Raw genomic sequence first — 19,406 nt, 5'->3', positions numbered from 1 at the left:
GTGATTATCATAATTGTATTCCTCTTTAGCTTAGGAAAATAGCTAAACAAATAGAGTCCGTACCAGCTTCTCCAATATTGTTGTCCACCAGGTTAAGAGTGGGACGTTTGGAAACGCAGCACTGTAGATATGAAGCCAACAGCAGGTGTAGTTCCCTTGAAAATTTATGAAAATAAAACTAAAAAGGTAATGATCTACATAATAAGCTAGTCACTGTAAAGGTGTGTACATTAAATGTAAAACGTGTTACATTATTGTTTGATTAACTTTGAAGGTGGCCTTTAGTTTGTTTTATTTAAGTGATTCATAAGGTTGCATTTTAATTACGTTTGGTTACTGTTATATGCAACAATACCATAATATTTTAAGGAAAATCAAATCATGATTCTCTCCGTTCCTCTCTGTTGTGTTTCTGTTAGTCTCTGTTTACCAGCAAAATGTTTTTATGGTAATACTGTGTCTTTTATTTTTCTTAAAGTGCTCATATTATGCTCATTTTCAGGTTCATAATTGTATTTAAAGGTTATATCAGAATAGGTTTACATGGTTTAATTTTCAAAAAACACCATATTTTTGTTGTACTGCACATTGTTGCAGCTCCTCTTTTCACCCTGTGTGTTGAGCTCTCTGTTTTAGCTACAGAGCAAGGCATCACACTTCTGTTCCATCTTTGTTGGGAGTAGCACATGCGCAGTAGCTAGGTAAGGACTACTAGCCAGTCAGAAGCAGAGTATGAGGGCGTGCCACGCTAGCAGCTAGGCGAGCATTATAATGTTTGTTACAAATTGACGCACGTTCATCTCTGAAGTAAAGGCTGGACTACAATAGAGCTGTTTGGAGCAGTTTGTGATCAGGGTTTTCTGTGGGGTAGACTTTGGGCTTTTTCACTTTGTAAACCTATTACAAAAAAATTGGCTTGTAGAAAACCTTTTTCACTTATGATTCTAAAAGTCAAGCACTGCACTCACACACATAAACCATTTCCAATTCTGTTCACAAAATGTCATTGTAACTGATGCTTACCTGAAATCAAATTCTCAAAATGTTTTCTTATGCAAATTTCCTCTCTCACCTTCAACCTCCCTCTTTCTTTCCTTTTTTCTACATCCTTCTCTCCCCCAGTCGGAGAGGGCAGGAATCTGGTTCCTATGGACCCCAACGGTCTGTCAGACCCCTACGTGAAGCTTAAACTGATCCCAGATCCCCGCAGTGAGAGTAAACAGAAGACCAAGACCATAAAGTGCTGCCTCAACCCCACCTGGAATGAGACATTTAAATTGTAAGGCTTTATCACACCATGTTTGGTGGTCTCTTATTTTATTTATCTTTCTATCTGTCTCTCCCTTTCTTTTTTTTTTCTCTTCCTTCTCTCTCACTTACCAACTGCAGTGTTTTTAGAGCACCACATCGTGATCGTCTTTCCACGCATGTGTAACCGCTGGCGCTCAGATAAAAAACATCTGGCTCCTTATATTCATAAAACCTTGCTTTTGGGGTAGTTTCCTGCAGTTGGCTCCAATTACATTTTTAATCAGCTTCATCACGGTTTGCATGGAAAGAGACTGAGATTTGCATTTTCAAGCATCTGGGTGCAGATGTTCAACTTAAAAGGCATTTTTGTGCACCTATCCAACACATTGAAATAAGAGATGATAGAAGGTTTTTTTTTATAAAATAAATGTGTGGTCTGAATGAAGCCTGAATGTAACACACAGGCTCCACTTATAGACAGTGTTTACTATATTTCTACTTTATTTGGAAAATGAGGTGAATCTGATTACTAGAGGGATTATATGAGGCATGCTTAAGAGGCCCCATATCGTTATGGCAGGAAAGCTAAATCCAAGACTGCTTTCATATGGCTTTAAAAATTAATTGGAAAGGGTCATCTTATCATCTTATCACTCAGCCATCATCCAACTGTTGATTTTCCATGTTTTTCTCCCAGCCACCTGAAGGAGTACGATAAGGATCGCCGTCTGTCGGTGGAGATTTGGGACTGGGACCTGACCAGCCGCAACGACTTCATGGGATCACTGTCCTTTGGCATCTCGGAGCTCCAGAAACAAGGAGTGGATGGATGGTGAGACGAAAGGAGGGATGGGTGGATGAATTGGGGGGAGGTAGTGGAGAGACATGAGGCAGAGAAACAGCACAGGTAGAGGAGGAGGGAGAGTGGAGGTGACCTTGTTCATTACTGCACTGTTGGAGAAATACTTTAGTTGGAGCTCTTCTTTTTATTCTGGTGATACTCTGTGCCAAAGCATCTGTACCCCGTCTCTTTATCCCTTCTTCTTTATCTCTCCACCACCCACCCACCCACCCACCCACCTTCCCTCTCTAGCTCAGTCTCTGTATCTCTCTATCTTCCTCTCTTCCTCTCTTTTTGCTGACGCTGCCCTGTCAGGGTTTTTAATGAGATGCCAGCGTTTGAGGTGGAATGGTGGAGGTGGAGAGATGCCATTAAAAAGCTGATATTCAGAGCAAAGAGAACCCACGAAAGTGCGTGTTTTCCACTACTCCGTCCATGTGAAGCTCCGAAGGCTCACACCTGCTGGCCAGCAGCCAGGCGGAGGAACAGAGTGAGAGGGACTTGGACAAAACAGCTGTTAAAGCAGCTAAACTACTGTATGTTTCTATGTTATTGCCCTCTATGGGAGGTATTTGATATTGTGTTCAAAAGAGTTGAGCTTGTGACATAATCTTACTTTGCTGATCTTATTTAATATCATATTAATTGTTTTCAGATGTTAATCAATCAATCCATTTTATGTGTCACATTAAATCGTACAAGGTATAATTGCAGATTATCCTATCAGCTCCTTTAACTTGTGCAAGTAGTAGTCGGGATCATAGCCATGGTTCGTAGTTGATAGCCATCTTCACCTTTTCCTCTGTGTTTACATCTGAAAACCTTAGCCCTCTAGCTAGCCCGGGGTAGCAGAGTCAGAAGGAGACTGGTGAGTTGATTCCCCTATCCTGATGAGCATCTCGTAGTCATGAGATGGCCACAGAGATGGTCTTGCTAGCTTGAGCCCATCTTCTCCACCTTTTCCTCTGTGTTTATTCTGTTTAAATTTGAGAACTTGAGCGGCTAGCTAGCCCAGGCTAGAGTCAGTGCAGAATGTTGAGTTGATTTCCTGATCCCGATGAGCGACTCATAGCCACGTGCCGTCACCGTCCAACGTCAACCATATAAACCACTGCTGACAGAGAGGAGACTGGAGGGTCCTCACCTTCTAGAATATGAGTAAGGTGAAGTAGGTAGCACAAACTGAGTAACTCCATCACTATCCAAACACAACATGGTCATTTATTTTAACAACCAGCAGCAGATTTGCTGCTTTTCTGAAAGAAAGAACTGCAACCTGTTGGCAGTCTTTCATTCCTTTTAGATGTTTCCACTATGCAAAGGACGAGTGAACTAATATTCATTTGACAATATGTTTCCTCTGAGGAAAAGTCTCCACATGATTCCCAAACTGTCAGTGCATCATGGCGGGGTAATAGTGAGTGTGGATGGCCGTGATAGTCACAGACTCTAACACACCCACGATGTATGAAAATGTATGTCTTCTGATGTCATGTAACAAGTGAATGAAACAAATACCCCTCGGACCGATTTATGTCTGTGAATGCATCCCTCCAAGTTACATCAAAGGCCAAAACTGGTTGTGTAGACTCAGACGTGGAGCATGGACAAATCATTAAGTATTCACATTTGTGACAGCATTTCTTGTGCATTTGGTAACATAACGTAGCTTACAGACAGCAGCACTCAAAAGTCCAAATGTCTGATTGAATCAGGTTGTTAAGCTCCCTCTCAGGTTGGTAGATTGTCAACAGCAGCCACATAAAACTTTTTCAAACTGCTGTTTGTTGACGGCACTGCCCACGTACAGCGATACAGCAAACTATTTACATAGCGCTAAAAAGTCAGTAAACTAAAGAGAATAAAACAGGAATGGTGCAGATACAAATGCTCACAACCAACAGATCCACATTTTCTGAGGATGAAAAACAAAATAAAAGGAAAATTGTTAAAAGCTAAGATATGTGTCACTAAAACATAAAGACCCAGCACAATGGTATTTACTATAAATACCATGTTGATGCTGTGAGGTACGAGCTTGTGTAATGGGGCCAATATGAAAAATTATATTCTATTGATTTTGTTAAATAATACGCATCTCAGCTGTGTTTTGGGCCCATCTCTGTCAGGCTTTGCTGGATCACCATGAAGGAGAGTGAATTACTAAATAATCAGCTGATTATTCTTTAGGACTTTAAATGGGTGCACTAACAGTCAGCAGCTTCAGCTAATGGAAGCAGTTAAACGCTTAAATTGTATAAACTAATTGGGAATTGATTTGACTGGAAATATTCTCTCTCTCTCTCTCTCTCTCTCTCTCTCTCTCTCTCTCTCTTTCTTCAGGTTTAAGCTGCTCTCCCAGGAGGAAGGCGAGTACTTCAATGTCCCCGTTGCTCCAGAGGGGGAGGAGGGCAACGAGGAGCTACGGCAGAAGTTCGAGGTGTGTGTGAATCCGCACCTTTTAGTCTCTTTGTGTTACTATGTGGAAGCATTTTCAAATGTGTGCCTGCATGTGTTGGAATGTGTCGGTGGTTGTGAATGTGTGTGTGTGTGTGTGTGTGTGTGTGTGTGTGTGTGTGTGTGTGTGCACTATGCATCGGTGTGTGTCTGAGTGAGATCCTCCCTGGGAGAGCTGTTAGCAGTTGGCAGGCACACTTATAGTACCATCCGGTCTGGCACACTGCAGGTCCAGACGTGTGTGTGTGTGTGTGTGTGTGTGTGTGTGTGTGTGTGTGTTGTGTGTGTGTGTGTGTGTGTGTGTGTGTGTGTGTGTGTGTGTGTGTGTGTGTGTGTGTGTGTGTGTGTGTGTGTGTGTGTGTGTGTGTGACCAGTAGGCCCACTCATTAACACAAATTTGGCAGTGGAGAGGATAACCCCGCTCTGTGTGTTTCCTCTTTTTTTCTTCTCTTTTCCTTCCTATCCTTCTGTCTTGTTGACACTGAACTGCAGAACGTTGTTCTGAAATGTGTTGATCATGGAGTTAAGTGGAGCTGTTTGGGTGCAATTTAGCTCTTTTTTTTTTCTCACCTGTCCCAGCTCCAGTTGCAGTTAAGAGGATTGCCAGCAGTCGGTTAGCTTAGCTTAGCATTAAGACTGGAAACAGGGGGAACAGCTAGCCTGGCTCTGTCCAAAGGTAACAAAATCCATCCACCAGCACCTCTAAAGCTCACTAATTAACATGTTATAGCTGGTTTGTGGAAACCGTAGTGTAAAAACAAGGTGCCGGTAGTTGAACAGGGTCAGTCCAGCTGTTTCGCTGTTTCCAGTAGTGCTAAGCTAAGCTAACCAGTTGCTGGTTGTAGCCTCATATTTACCATACAGACATATGAGTGATATTGAAGTATTTGTTTTCCAAGACGAATGCACATCACGTCAGTCAGTCAGACATTTATTTCATTCATAAAGAAGTACATAACATGGATTTTCTGCTTTCGCTCTGTTTTGCTAGAAACTGTTATGATGTATGTACCATCGGCGGTACCGTTTAAACAGAAAATATTTAGGTGAATCATCAAAAAAAATGTATATATCAATTCTAGGAAAAAGAATCGATTTTAAAAATCGTCGCAAAAAAATCACAATACATACGATTTCCTCTCCCACCCCCAGTAATCGGCCTTTAGACCTAAATCATTTCTTCTTCAGTGGGTGTTGCAGTGAAGGTGTCTTACTCACTTTCCTGTGGATGAATCTGTTGTTTAGAATGTTGTAGCCTGCTGTCCTCCCATTTCGCTCCTCTCTTCCTCCCCCATCTTTATTTTGCTTTCCTTTCTCTTCTTCACTTATCTATTATGTCCTCTGTCACCTTCAGTGCCCCCCTGTGTGTTTCTCTCTCTTTATCTGTTTTTCTTTCCCTCCATCTCCTCAAGGTCACGATCCTCAGACGTTCACTGAGACACATTCTCGGGGGGCCAGCTATCACTCTCTCACACACACACACACACACACACACACACACACACACACACACACACACACACACACACACACATATTGCGTTTCACTATCTTTGTGGGGACCTGCCATTGACATAATGCATTCCCTAGCCCCTTACCCTAACCTTAACCATCACAACTAAATGCCTAACCCTAACCCTTACCCTAACCTCAACCATCACAACTAAATGCCTAACCTTAACCCTTACCCTAACCTTAACCATCACAACTAAATGCCTAACCTTAACCCTTAGCCTCACCCTAACCATAACCTAATTCTAACCCTAACCCTAACCCTAAAACCAAGTCTTAACCCTCAAACAGCCCTTTAAAGTTGTGGGTTCCAGCATTTTGGCCCCACAAAGCTATCCGAACCCCACAAGTATAGTGTATTCCCGGTTTTTGGACCCCATGAATGTAGTTAAACGAGACACACACACACACACACACACACACACACACACACACACACACACACACACACACACACACACACACATACACACAAAAGCATGTAGGCAACTTCTAGGGTGTAGCTCTCAGTGAGATGGCAGAGAGAAAGAAAGACAGAGAGACAAACAGACAGAGACTTCACTTTGGTAACATTACCTGTATGCCTCCATTCACCTCATCCAGAATCACACAAGACAGTCAGTGACAGACAGTGATAAATAATGCATGTTGTACGTATGCACACACCCAGACCCAGACAAACTAGCATACTTCAGAGGAGGTTAAGCAGCAAGGCGCTAGATTTACAAGGAATTTATCCTCATTTAAAGCTGGGACACATTTCTGTATCTCATTTCAATTCATTTTAATGAAGACGTTTTGATAAAAAAAGAAATGTTCCAGTTCATTGAAAAACAGTAAAGTAAACTGCTCTTTCTTTGTCATTTTTTTTCTTTCTTCCCCCTCAGTCCTCCTCCACTTCACTTTTTGTTTATTTTTACTTTGTTTCTCTATTTCCTTTCCTTTCTCTCTTTTACCTTTGCATGTCCTACTTTGTAACTCTTTTCTCTTTTTTACACACATGCATGCATGTGCAGATGCATTTTCCGTCACCAATTAGGTTCATAAATACTTGTTATTCACTTTAAAAATATTTTGGGAGAAGTAGAAATAGAATTAAAAAAATTTGATTTTGCTGCTGCCATTCATCCTTATTTTTTACCATTTATAATGCACACAAACATATTTGGACACATAGACAGAGAGAGCAGCATTGATTTCTGAAGCCTTTGAGAGTGCTGCCTTCAGCATGCTCTGCTTCTCACAAATTCTTCAACTGCTTGTGTGTGTGTGTGTGTGTGTGTGTGTTTGTGTGAGAACAGATGGAGACAGATAGAGCCTTTTATCCATTGATGAGTTGGGAACCGCATGGGTTGCAACATGCACGCGTTTGTGTGTGCGCACACACATACACACACACACACACACACATACACACCAAACAGTGTGGGGAGCAGCAGAGTACTTGGATGCTTCACGCTGACAATTTTCCAGACAAAGCAGTGGAGAAATGACTGCACAGGACAGAAGAAGTGCAGAGAGCCTCAGTGTGGATCAGCAATTTAAGATAAGATAGGATAAGATGTATTCATTCTGCACCTCTGTCTCTGAGTGTGCAGAATGAATTTTTGTAAATGTCTTAGGACTAAATTGAAGCATGGCTTAACAAAGTGGAGAATACGATGATAAATAGATTAGATTATAAGTTGAAATAGTTTCATACGACTGAGACAGGACGAGAGAGCGTGACAAGGTCGAGGCAGAGAGGAACGAACTGCGAGAGAGACAGTTGTATAGCGGAGAGACACAGGGATGTGGTGACAGACATGAATAAATGGAGAGTCACAGACACAGGCCACATTTATAAAGATGAAGTAGAAATGAATTATAGAGAAAAGGGAAAAAGAGAAATGGTACAAAAACTCTCAGAGTGAGTGTTTGAAGGACAGAAACAAGGGATTGAATAGAGTGGCAGACTCACAGGGAGGCCATATTTTTTATGGAAAGTGTGACGTGCCTTCACAGAATAAATGAAATGGAATGAACCAAAAGGCAAAAAAAACACTTGCACTGCTGTCTCTCTAACAAAAAGGATTTCTCTGTGGTATTAGAATGTCCCAAATTTAAAATAAAAAACTGTTATTACAGAAACGTAATGTATGTTTTTTTGCACTGTGTGATATTTATTTCACTAACAGTTAAAATGTGGCTGGCTGTGAGTTTGTCCTCTCTTTTCCTAGTTTGTTTATAACTTTGACGTGTGAAATGTGGGTTTCTGCTTACTATTTCATTGTAAAATGAAGCTTCTAATATATTTTGTATGTTGTAGTGTTGGTAGTGATCTTTGATGACTTTGCTCCAGTAGGAAAATACTTCCCCCCCTCCTAAGTGTGGCATTTTTAAGCAGCTGTCAAACATCGTTTGATATCATTGGCATATTTAGCTCATTTGCCATAAGCAATAAGACCCAGCTCTAGATAATTAGTAGCATTACTAATGTGAGTTTCTCAAATGATGACAACATTTCACATGTTAATGATACACAAAATTATTATTGGGCCCTAATTTTTGGCATGCTAAAAACATGCATGTTTAACTGATTTTCCCTTCAAGGCCTTTTCCTCACGATCTGCCATTATGCAAACCTCTGAAAGCTTGAGATGTTTTAATACTGAAACAACAGCCACCACTGTTTTATACCCAATTCATTGTCACATGAGGTAAAGTGCAAAGTTATGGTAATGCCTACCAATATGTTGGTTATGATACCATATAGTGGTCAAGACAAATATGGTTTGGGAAAATGAATAAGTAAATCTTTTACTTCCCTCAACAAATACTGTTGAAAGGCCCTATATCACCAGATGCCCCATTATAACTTTTTTTTTTAAATCTTAGTATATACATTTATTTGCCAACTCCACCCTCTTATTTGTCCACTTACAGCCTGAAGTCTTTTTAAATGTTGAAGGTTGCATCTAATATCATCCCATATTCTCTTGTTCTCTCATGCAGAGAGCTAAGATTGGACCAGACAAGAACAAAGAAGGCAAGGCGGCCAATGCTGCATCCCGGTTTGACTCCAATGGCAACCAAGATCGCATGAAGCTGGCTGATTTTAACTTCCTGATGGTGCTGGGCAAGGGCAGCTTCGGCAAGGTGAGGCCGTGGTGTTGATGTGTGTCTAACGTCTGTGTTGTCTGCTACTATGTACTGTATGCGCTACAGGTGTGTATTTGCACAGGATTCAGTGATGCTACCAGCATTGTTCACACACTTTGAGGAATAAAATGTCTGTCCACTCAGCAGTAGATCAATCAGCAGATGTATCATTGGGTGATCTGGGTGACACTAGAATATTTCGGTGAGAATTCCAAATTTTGCACAAAGTAAGCATAATGGGGACACCCAGCCAAGATTGTAATTACAGGAAAATGGTAAATACTACAATGTATTGTTACAGTAGAACAAGTAGAGAATAGTCCTTAAGTCAAAGTAATGTGAGTTAAACAGCAATATATATCTAAAGATCTCAAGTTTTTTAATATTAGCCACCAAGAGCTACTGGTCATAGCAGACCAGGTCAGGCTGTAGCTGCAAAAAAAAAGGTATTTTTATATACAGCATATATTAGTTTTTTCTTCCAAGCTTGCCAGCACTGTTGTTGTCATGTTTGATTCTGATATACTTCTCCGTTCATGGGCTTAAATGTAGATATGTAGTATTCCATTTTAAGGATGTACACACCCAATGCTCCCAAGAACCCTATTATAAGCGTAGTTGTCATGGGTCTGCAAAGATACAGTTAAAACAAGTATATTGGTGCTCTAACTGTGTGCTATGATGAATACCTCTCTGAGCATTTGTGTGTTTGACAAAGCACCAGAGCTCTCTATCCACACACACAGCTTAGAGGAAAGAAACGATGGACAGAAAGAGGAGATAGGCATAGGAGAAATTCAAAGAGATGGAGCACAGTTAGACAGAGATGGATGAAGGGAAAGAGATGGAAGAGAATGACGTGACAAGTGGAGAGAGTGATGAAAGGAGAGAGAGACAGAGATGTGAGAGCGTGGAGGCAAGGTTGACGTAAATAAATTGAAAGAGAGGTAAAAACGTCAGACTGAATGAAAAGAGGGAGAGCGGGAAAGGAGGGGGAAACCTTGGAGAGGTAAGACTGACGTGAATGAATGGAAATCAAGGCAAGAAACAGAAAGAATGGGAAGATGTGGTGAGAGAGAAAATTGGGTAAACGATGGGTGGAGAAGCAGGGGTGGGGAGAGAGAGTGGCTGAAAGAGAGAGACCATTGTCTGTGTACCAGACCTGTATGCCGGCTGCCTGTTTCCATGGTAACAGGCGTTTAAAGCAACACTGATGCGTCAATGTGGAGAGACTGAGTCGAGGGTCAATCATTACTGGAATACCCGGCACACAGATTCCCTAACGCTGCACAGCTGCGCATAAGTACACAGAAAATCACACGCATGCATACATACACGCACACACATTCCTCATTTAGACCTATTTTGTGTACGCACACACCAATGCATTTTGTTAGTACATGGTCAGAGAAACACACAGTACACACAGTATATTAGACAGAAATACACACACACGTTTAATAACCACATGCACAAACAAGGCGTTCCTGTGACGTGTGTGTCATTTTAATGGTTCGTGAGTTTGTGTGGGAGGCTGGTACCTTCAGAGCTGCTCTTTCTGCCTCAGTGTCTGAGGACATCTGCATCACAATATGCGGACACACACACACACACACACACACACACACACACACACACACACACTCGTATTTCATGGGCAGACACGGGGCAAACACATGCTTCAGCCTGATCTGTAATGTCATGTCTCTAAACACACACACACACACACACACACACACACACACACACACACACAAGCATACAAGCAGAATCACGAATGAAGCCGCATTGATTCTGATTCAGTTATATTACAGAATATGAGCATTTTGGTCTTTGTTATGTGAATAAAAACCAGATCTTAGCTCCCTGGACAGCGTTGCTCAAAGCCTTAGCTTTCTGACATTTTTTTACATCACATCTGACATTTTTTTTTTTTTTTTTTTGATCAACGATCCAATGTCATCGATGCAAAGTGAAAATATCAAAACATCATCATTAAACATGTTTAAAATGTGGCTTTATTTTGAAATCGCCACTTTATATTATACTTTATATTAAAAATCTTTGTTTTTCATTTGAATGTCTGAAAAAAGTAAAATTATATTAAAATAAGTAAAATAAAAATTATCAAATCATATTTTAGTTGCTTTTTGTGAGTTCATAAATGTAACTGAATTGATTGTGTTAAATGAACATATGTATTGTCTCAAATCAATCACAGGCCTCTGAATTGAATCAAAACGAAATCTGATCATGGCAGACTTTGTGATACCGTATCACTGGCCAAAAAATTAATTTAATATTGGATAATTATAAAACTTGTGGTCTCGTGTTTTTGCTCTTGCAACATGGAATGCGATGCCATGTGGCTGGGAACAGTGAGCACATAGAAATGCAATGTGGACATACAGTAAGAACGTCTAAGAAATTTCAAAAATGATCATCAAAGCACACTAGCAGATGTCTCACTGTGTCCTACAGTGACCATCTGTGTGGGGCTAGACAGACTATATAGAGTCTATATTATAGACTAGATGATGTATGACAGTTTAGAATAATACAACACAGCCCACTGTAATACATCATGGAGCAGCATCATGCAGTGCGGTGCAGTAGAGTGTGGATTCATCTGTTTTCCCTGGGTAAATTCACTCTGCAAGGTCAGCAGAGAGAACACTGTGGCATCATTTACGACATATGACAGTTAATATCCTGAGGATTACTTTTCTGTCAAATGACCCTGAATAACTTTCTTGGATAAAAGGGCATTGCCTATAGTGCTAAACGCCACAATTCATAGAAGAGTACTGTAGCTAGTTTATGAACTGACACTGACCAAAATTACCTTGAATAAGACACTGAACCTCATGGTCATGAAATGGAAGCTAAACGTATCAGGTAAGAGCCTAAAACGACGTGTAAAAGGTTTAATGAAAAAACACGTATGCTTGTATGTATTCTTTGTCACCAAAGGGCAGCGTGTTATGATGTCAAAGAGCTTCCGTTGTTGTCTTTGTGTCCTGTGCATCTTTTGGATTTGGGTGAAACCCTGTGGTTTTATGTCTTCTTCCTCTTGTATTGGTCTTGTCCTTGTGGTTGCATAAAATGAGCTGTGGGCCAGATGGTGCCCTTCCTCTCTGTTTCAACTTTGTAGAGTTTGTATTTACATAGAGTCACACTGCCACCATATGGGACAAACACACACACACACACACACACACACACACACACACACACACATAAGGGCAATTATAATATGCATGCATACATGTAGTGTGCACACACTAAAACATTTTAATCACACATAATACACCATAGACACACACACACACACATATGGAGCACATACTGCACACAAACAACTGTTTATAAGACAAAACCACACAAAGACACACATTAGAAGCCCTAACACACAACATTTTCTCCCAGCACACACATGGACACACACCCAAATCCCTCCACTCTGCCTCACATACTGTAGCTTATTGGCAATTTCTTTAGATAATGGAGGAGAATTAGCTCCTAAATTGATGTTGCTGTGTTCCCTCAGTTGAAGACAACAACCCGATCACCTCTTTCTCACTATCTTCTTCCTCATCTTCCATCTTTTATCCCTCCATTTTCACTGTCATTTATTTTTCACACACACACACACACACACACACACTTACTGTACACCTGCTTCTGTGAAAGGATGCCACCAGCATAGATCCAACTTCAATATATATCCAAATTTTAATTCTGAAGATTGTAATGCACATTCTTTATCTGTGGCTGCCCTCTATGCAAATACACTTTTACTGTACACACACACACACACACACACACACACACACATATATACCTGCATGTCTTTGTCCATCTGTGCTGCACTCCCTGTAGTATCCCAAACCCAATCACCCCTCCACATTATCATACCTGAATATTTATATGGCATAAACCGCAAAGCTGCTAAGTTTCCGATCTCTTATGGGAAAAGAAAATACGAAGTGAATATAAGGTCACTCTTATTGCTCTGTACTTTGAGTTTTGGGAAAGAATGATGAGTGTGATATGTTTCCATTTACATAATTAAGCTGACAGAGGAATGGTATATTAAACCCATCAATAAATCAATCAAACTCAGCTTAAACTGAGCATTTATGGAGTTGCAAAGTTTTCAAGTCACTAGGTTCACCCTGTGTTTTATGCAAATTAACATAAGAAACGTAAGAAAAGGTTTTTAATATGAAATATGATTGGATGAAAGATCCTTTGTTGAGGTCCCAAAACTCAATTAGCCTTGTGGGAACTACAAACACACCATGCTAGTCATGTAATGTAAAACTCAGCTGTTTTTCTTGCCCGTTCTCTGCCTTGTTTTAAGATAAAACGTTAAAGCACTTTTATTAGTTATAGAGTGATAGGAAGAGGAAGGCTATGCAGTCAGTTGACTAGTTTCAGCAGAATAGTCTCACATGTGGAAAAGAGACTTATCTGTGCTGATCATTTATATAAGTTACAACTTTATCATTTCTCTAAATGTTCTTTCTGAAGTGTGGAACCGTAGAGAGGTTTTTGCTATTAGCTATCTGTCACAGTAACAAAAAACAGAAAAATTAAAGACGAGAGACATTATGAGCTTGGTTCACTGTTGCTTTGTCACACAGGGCCCTATCTTGCACCCGGCGAAGCTCAGCTCAGCACAAAGCCCGACGCAAGTGTCTGCTAGTTGAGATCAACGCAGTTGTCAGTTTCCTGTCCAGTGCCCGCGTCGTTTAAATAGCACCTGCGCCCATCTTTGCGCCCATGGGCGTGCTAGTCTTACAGGGAGGTGTGTTCAGGTGCATTCTTGGCGTATTGCTATCTTGAGGCAGCGGGAAGTAATCGCGCCATTGACGAACAAAAACCTGGTCTAAAGTCAATAGCGCAGCATTTCATTGTTATTTTAACAGCGAATTAGTAAAATGCTCCTAGGCCCGTGCCCACTGCACGCACACTATGCTTGTTACACACACACACACACACACACACACAGGGAAGCACAGCAGCACACAAACATGCAAAAGATTACAAATAAAAATATTACGCTGCAAATCCGCCATCATAATAGCAATGCCAAGGTACAAACGCGCCTGGCTTTTAAAGGGAATGGGAGAGGACACTCTTATTATTTTATTGCATGTTACGCCCAGAACACACCTATGAATTAATGAAGACACTAAGTACAACCCTTTTGAACCATGTGCCCGGTGCACGGACCCTTTTTTCCGCCGTCAAACTAGCAAAAGTGGATTTGGACACGCCCTAAACACACCTGCGCCATGCGCTTCACGCCATGCGCTTAGATCGTTAAAATAGGGCAAAATTCACACACAAATGCAAAGAAGTTTACAGACCGCAAGCAGTTTGTAAATCAAGATATATTTGTGTGTGCATCAGAAATACATTTCTGAATCTTGTCCTATGCATTTCTGAATCTTGTGTGCATTTGTAAATTTTGTTTGCATTTATGAATTGTGTGTGCTTTTATGAATTCTGTGTGCATTTGTGAATTTTGTATGCATTTGTGAATCTTCTGTGCTTTTTAAATTTTGTGTGTGTATTTGTGAATTTTGTGGGCATTTGTGTATCCTGTGTGTGTATTTATGAATCATGTGTGTGCATGTATGAATCCTGTGTGTGCATGTGTGAATGTAGTGTGTGCATTTATCTTTATTGAGACTGTTCTAGCTCCATACAAAATCAACTTTAATGAATAGTTCAACATTTTTGGATGTACTCCTTTTAGCTTAGGTATTAGCCAGCAGTCAGTTAGCTCAGCATAGCATAATGACGTATAAACGGGGAAGCAGTTAGCCTGGCTCAGTCCAAAGGTAATACTGTAAAATCCCCCTACAAAAACAATTTATATTTATATTGAACAGACAGATATACATTAAGAGTGATATCTATTTTCTCATCTAGCTGTACACACAGCACAGACACCTTCAATTTGCTCAAATAATCCCCCCACCATTCAGATTTTTGTCCAGAGAGTTGAACTTTATTGACTTGGTCACAAGCCTGCTGCAACTTTTATGAGACTTGACCTACATTTTGCCTGCAATTTGCAGCAGCTACTCTGTTCTTCAGGAAAGAAGATATGAGGACAGGAGAGGAGAAAGGCGGATGAAAGCAGGAAAGGGAAAAATCAAGAAATAAGAGGGAAGAAATGGCGATGAAAAAAGGAAGGGAGAACAGGATACAGTAAACGAGAGACCTGGAGAGACGTTAAGCAGCGTGAGCATGACCTTGGCTACAAGACATTTACACTGCTGAGTACACACACAGCAACACAGAGGCATCTCGTAGTGGTTGCATTCTTGGCATCCGTGTGCGCATGCGTAATTACAAGCAGTTGTGCTCCCAAAACTTTCAAAATTAAGAGAAATTTGATTCTGGATTGCTTTACTACTGCCAATCTCTTTCTCTGCCATTCCTTCATGCCCTTCACTTCCTCCTTCAATCTCCCCATTTTTTAATCCTACTCTCCTCACCCATTCACCTTCCTTTATCTCCATCCCTCCTCACACACACACACACACACACACTGTGTGCCCGAAAGAAAAAAGAAATGTGAAATAATCCCCTCGTTCTCTCCTTACTCTTTCTTTCCACTTTTTCCTCCTCCCTGATGTTCGTGGAGGGCAAAGACAAGTGGAACTGTATAACAAATTTACAGACTCTAATCTCTATAATCTATAATCTGCACTCTGTACAGTTAACATTTTGTAGACCAAAGATTTTAGCCCAGATTCGCACATTGTAAATGCGATTAATTAACCGTTGGTCCGTGATCTTAAAGCCGTTTCTGCCTTTACTTTTCTGAAGAGGAAGAAAAGAGGGAGGGCACCGCTTGACCGTGTAGAGAAATCCAAAGCTTAACAGGCCGCCGTACCAGTAACGGTTTCACAAGTTCAGTGAGCCGTCAATTCTCAGTGTGGCACCGATGTCAACAAACCAACTAGTTGGAATAACCATGAAATTACACAAAATACACTGGCAGACACAACACTGAACTAGTTTTTGTGTAAATTAAGTGTATTTATTTTATTTATATCTTAGTGCTATGATTCACCAGGCATTTATCCCACAATTTGGCATGCCTCAAAATTGATACTGTGCAGTCCAACACAAATTGCGACCAAGATTTTATTTGACCTATCTCGTACAGAGTGACACGCTACAGTATATAGGAGCCTTTTATCTCCTCCTTTTCCTCCATTCTGCCTTTCTTTTCTTTTTATCATGAAAGATGAATCTGTTTTCTCTCACCTTCTATCCTGTCCTTACATTCTTTATTTCTACTTTGACTGTCTAACCCAAAACAGTCAGACAAGCTTTCCTTTATCCTTGCCCTTTACAGTGCCTCCTACATCTCTCCCCTTTTTCCTGCCTCCTACATATCTCTGCCTCCCTCCCTTCTCTAGGCCTCTTTGTTACTATAAAGGCATGACAGGAGCTGTGTGCCATGAAGATTTTGAATATTGATGAATGTATTCTTCCTTGGATTTCCCATCTATCCTCTCTGTCCTCTCCTTTCCCTTTCTCTTCTCATCTCTCTCTAGGTAATGCTGGCAGAGCGTAAAACGACAGAGGAGCTGTATGCTGTGAAGATCCTGAAGAAGGACGTTGTGATCCAGGATGATGACGTGGAATGCACTATGGTGGAGAAGAGAGTGTTAGCGTTGGCTGGAAAGCCCCCGTTCTTAACACAGCTGCACTCCACTTTCCAGAGCATGGTAGGCCGATGTGCTTTCACAAAAGTGATATGATATCGCACAAAATATTTTCATGTTTTATTGAAAAAAAACAACCTACATAATTGTCTTGACGTCTTCTTTGTTAATCAAAGTGTAAAAACAGCATGTTTTGATTCTGTTAGGGGTTATCTGCTGCAATTTTTTCCCCGTGTTTCCACTGCTCTGCTCTGCTCTGCTCTACTCCTTTTTCTTTGGTTTTCCATTATCAAAAGTTGTGGACAGTACCTGTTACCTGTTACTGGTTTTATTAGCACCTCGTCAAGGTTCCAAGCAAGCTGAACCGATACTAGTAAGATGAGTTAAATCACGCAGACCCCTGATTGGTCTGCGCGACAAGGGACATCCTGCACAAACCCGTCATTTTTAAATATCCAAGCAACTATCAACAGTGTTGTTTTTTTTTGCCCTAGATTTTTATTTTTTTTTATCCAAAACTACACCATACACTACGTACACTATGCCATACAATTGACAAAGTGCGGTTTCTCTGGTTGGTTGCCGATGAAAGGAATCAGTGAGTGGCGCGTTGAAGATAATATTCCCAATGAATGTTTAAGTCTTATGTGAATATTGTATATAGGGCTTTTGTTAATTTATTGATAAACGATGTGCTTACTGTAGTAAATTGTAATGTAAAATTTATTATTTATTATGCTATGTTTTACACGAAGTACTTACTGTAGTAAATTGTAATGTAAATTTTATTATGCAATGTTTTGTGACCTGTATGATCTTAGCCCGTGGGACTACGGATGAAAATTAGCCCTTGGCTACAATCCGGCATGTTTACATGCATGTATTCCATGTTTGTTTATTAGCATGCACTGTCCCAATCAAATAAATATAAAAAAAAAATTAAAAATATTATGGCAGTTTAATGTGGCAGCATTATGCCAATCAGCTGAGAATGCTGCATTGGAAAACGAAAAGGTGGTGCTTAAAATGTTTGCTTGGTTGGTTGCATATATAGACACACACGGACGCACAGTGACTGGAAACCACAAAAACTATCCATTTTACATTCTTTGCAAGCTGACAAAACTGATGCCCTTCATAGGCCCCTACACTTTCACATTAAATTGGATGTGAAGGGAGCCACAGTGCGGAGTCCTGCTGAAGGGAACAGCCGCACTGCTGGAGAGCGCTGTGGTCTTAACAGCAGCCACCCTGCCTGCTGTCACCAGCTCTCAGCTGGAATACACAGGCTGGATTCATATTTGATTTTTGTTCATCTTCTGAAGTATAATCCATATTACACTAAAGATGAGTCAACAGAGGAGTAAATATAGCTCACTGGTCTCATATTTAACTCTGAGCACACGTCATTTACATTCACAGGCTACATAAACATACTCGTTTGTCAATGGACACGTGTTGTGAATGCAATTGAGGTTGTGGTAAAAGGCTGGACAAATGAAGTTGACCTCACGCATGCACGCACACGCACGCACGCACACACACACACACACACACATACACACACACACACACCAGAAGTGAGTGTTAATCCTCCTCAGCACTAATTCTCTGGCCAGAAGAGGGCTTTCATACATATGGGACTTAGCAGCAGTTATAACACACACACACACACACACACACACACACACACACATATATAAAGGCAATTATAACATGCATGCATACATGTAGTGCGCACACACTAAAATATTTTATTCACACATAATACACCACAGACACAGACAGACACACATACGGAGCACATACTGCACACAAACAACTGTTTATAAGACAAAACCACACAAAGACACACATTAGAAGCCCTAACACACAACATTTTCTCCCAGCACACACATGGACACACACCCAAATCCCTCCACTCTCCCTCACATACTGTAGCTTATTGGCAATTTCTTTAGATAATGGAGGAGAATTAGCTCCTAAATGGACGGTGCTGTGTTCCCTCAGTTGAAGACTGATTGGACGACAACCCGATCACCTCTTTCTCACTATCTTCTTCCTCTTCTTCCATCTTTTGTCCCTCCATTTTCGCTGCCTATGTCATTTATTTTTCTATGTCTCTCCATCAATCTTCTCTTGGACCCATCACTTTCTATCTATCTACCTGTTAGCAATCCCTTTCTCTCTACAGTATCATCCCACTTCTCTACGACCTCTCACCTGCTTTTATGAACACATACTTTTTGACTTCTCTCTTTCCGCCCCCTCTATCTCTCCGTAGGACCGTTTGTATTTTGTCATGGAGTACATAAACGGAGGAGATCTCATGTATCAGATTCAGCAGGTCGGCAAGTTCAAAGAGCCCCATGCTGTGTGAGTACACACACACACACACACACACACACACACACACACACACACACACACACACACACACACACACACACACACAATCTATGATACATTCTTATGTCATCATAAAACAGAATTTTAATCCCATGC

General features: G+C 40.8%; 1 protein-coding gene across 2 annotated transcripts in view; it reads left to right on the top strand.

Moving 5' to 3' along the window:
• The window catches only part of LOC114569627 (protein kinase C beta type), a 100,549-nt gene that overhangs the window by 51,411 nt on the left and 29,732 nt on the right, over positions 1–19,406 (top strand). For both annotated transcript variants that reach the window (XM_028599583.1, XM_028599582.1), the window contains exons 6-11: positions 1,123–1,279; positions 1,949–2,083; positions 4,436–4,532; positions 9,055–9,198; positions 16,791–16,964; positions 19,186–19,277. In XM_028599583.1, the coding sequence (XP_028455384.1) occupies positions 1,123–1,279; positions 1,949–2,083; positions 4,436–4,532; positions 9,055–9,198; positions 16,791–16,964; positions 19,186–19,277 (799 nt within the window). The remainder of the gene's footprint in view (positions 1–1,122; positions 1,280–1,948; positions 2,084–4,435; positions 4,533–9,054; positions 9,199–16,790; positions 16,965–19,185; positions 19,278–19,406) is intronic.

Source organism: Perca flavescens, chromosome 15 (assembly GCF_004354835.1).
Source record: "Perca flavescens isolate YP-PL-M2 chromosome 15, PFLA_1.0, whole genome shotgun sequence".
NCBI lineage: Eukaryota > Metazoa > Chordata > Actinopteri > Perciformes > Percidae > Perca > Perca flavescens.
The sequence above is the reverse complement of the archived record's forward strand: the minus strand, read 5'-3'. Positions and strand labels throughout refer to the sequence as shown.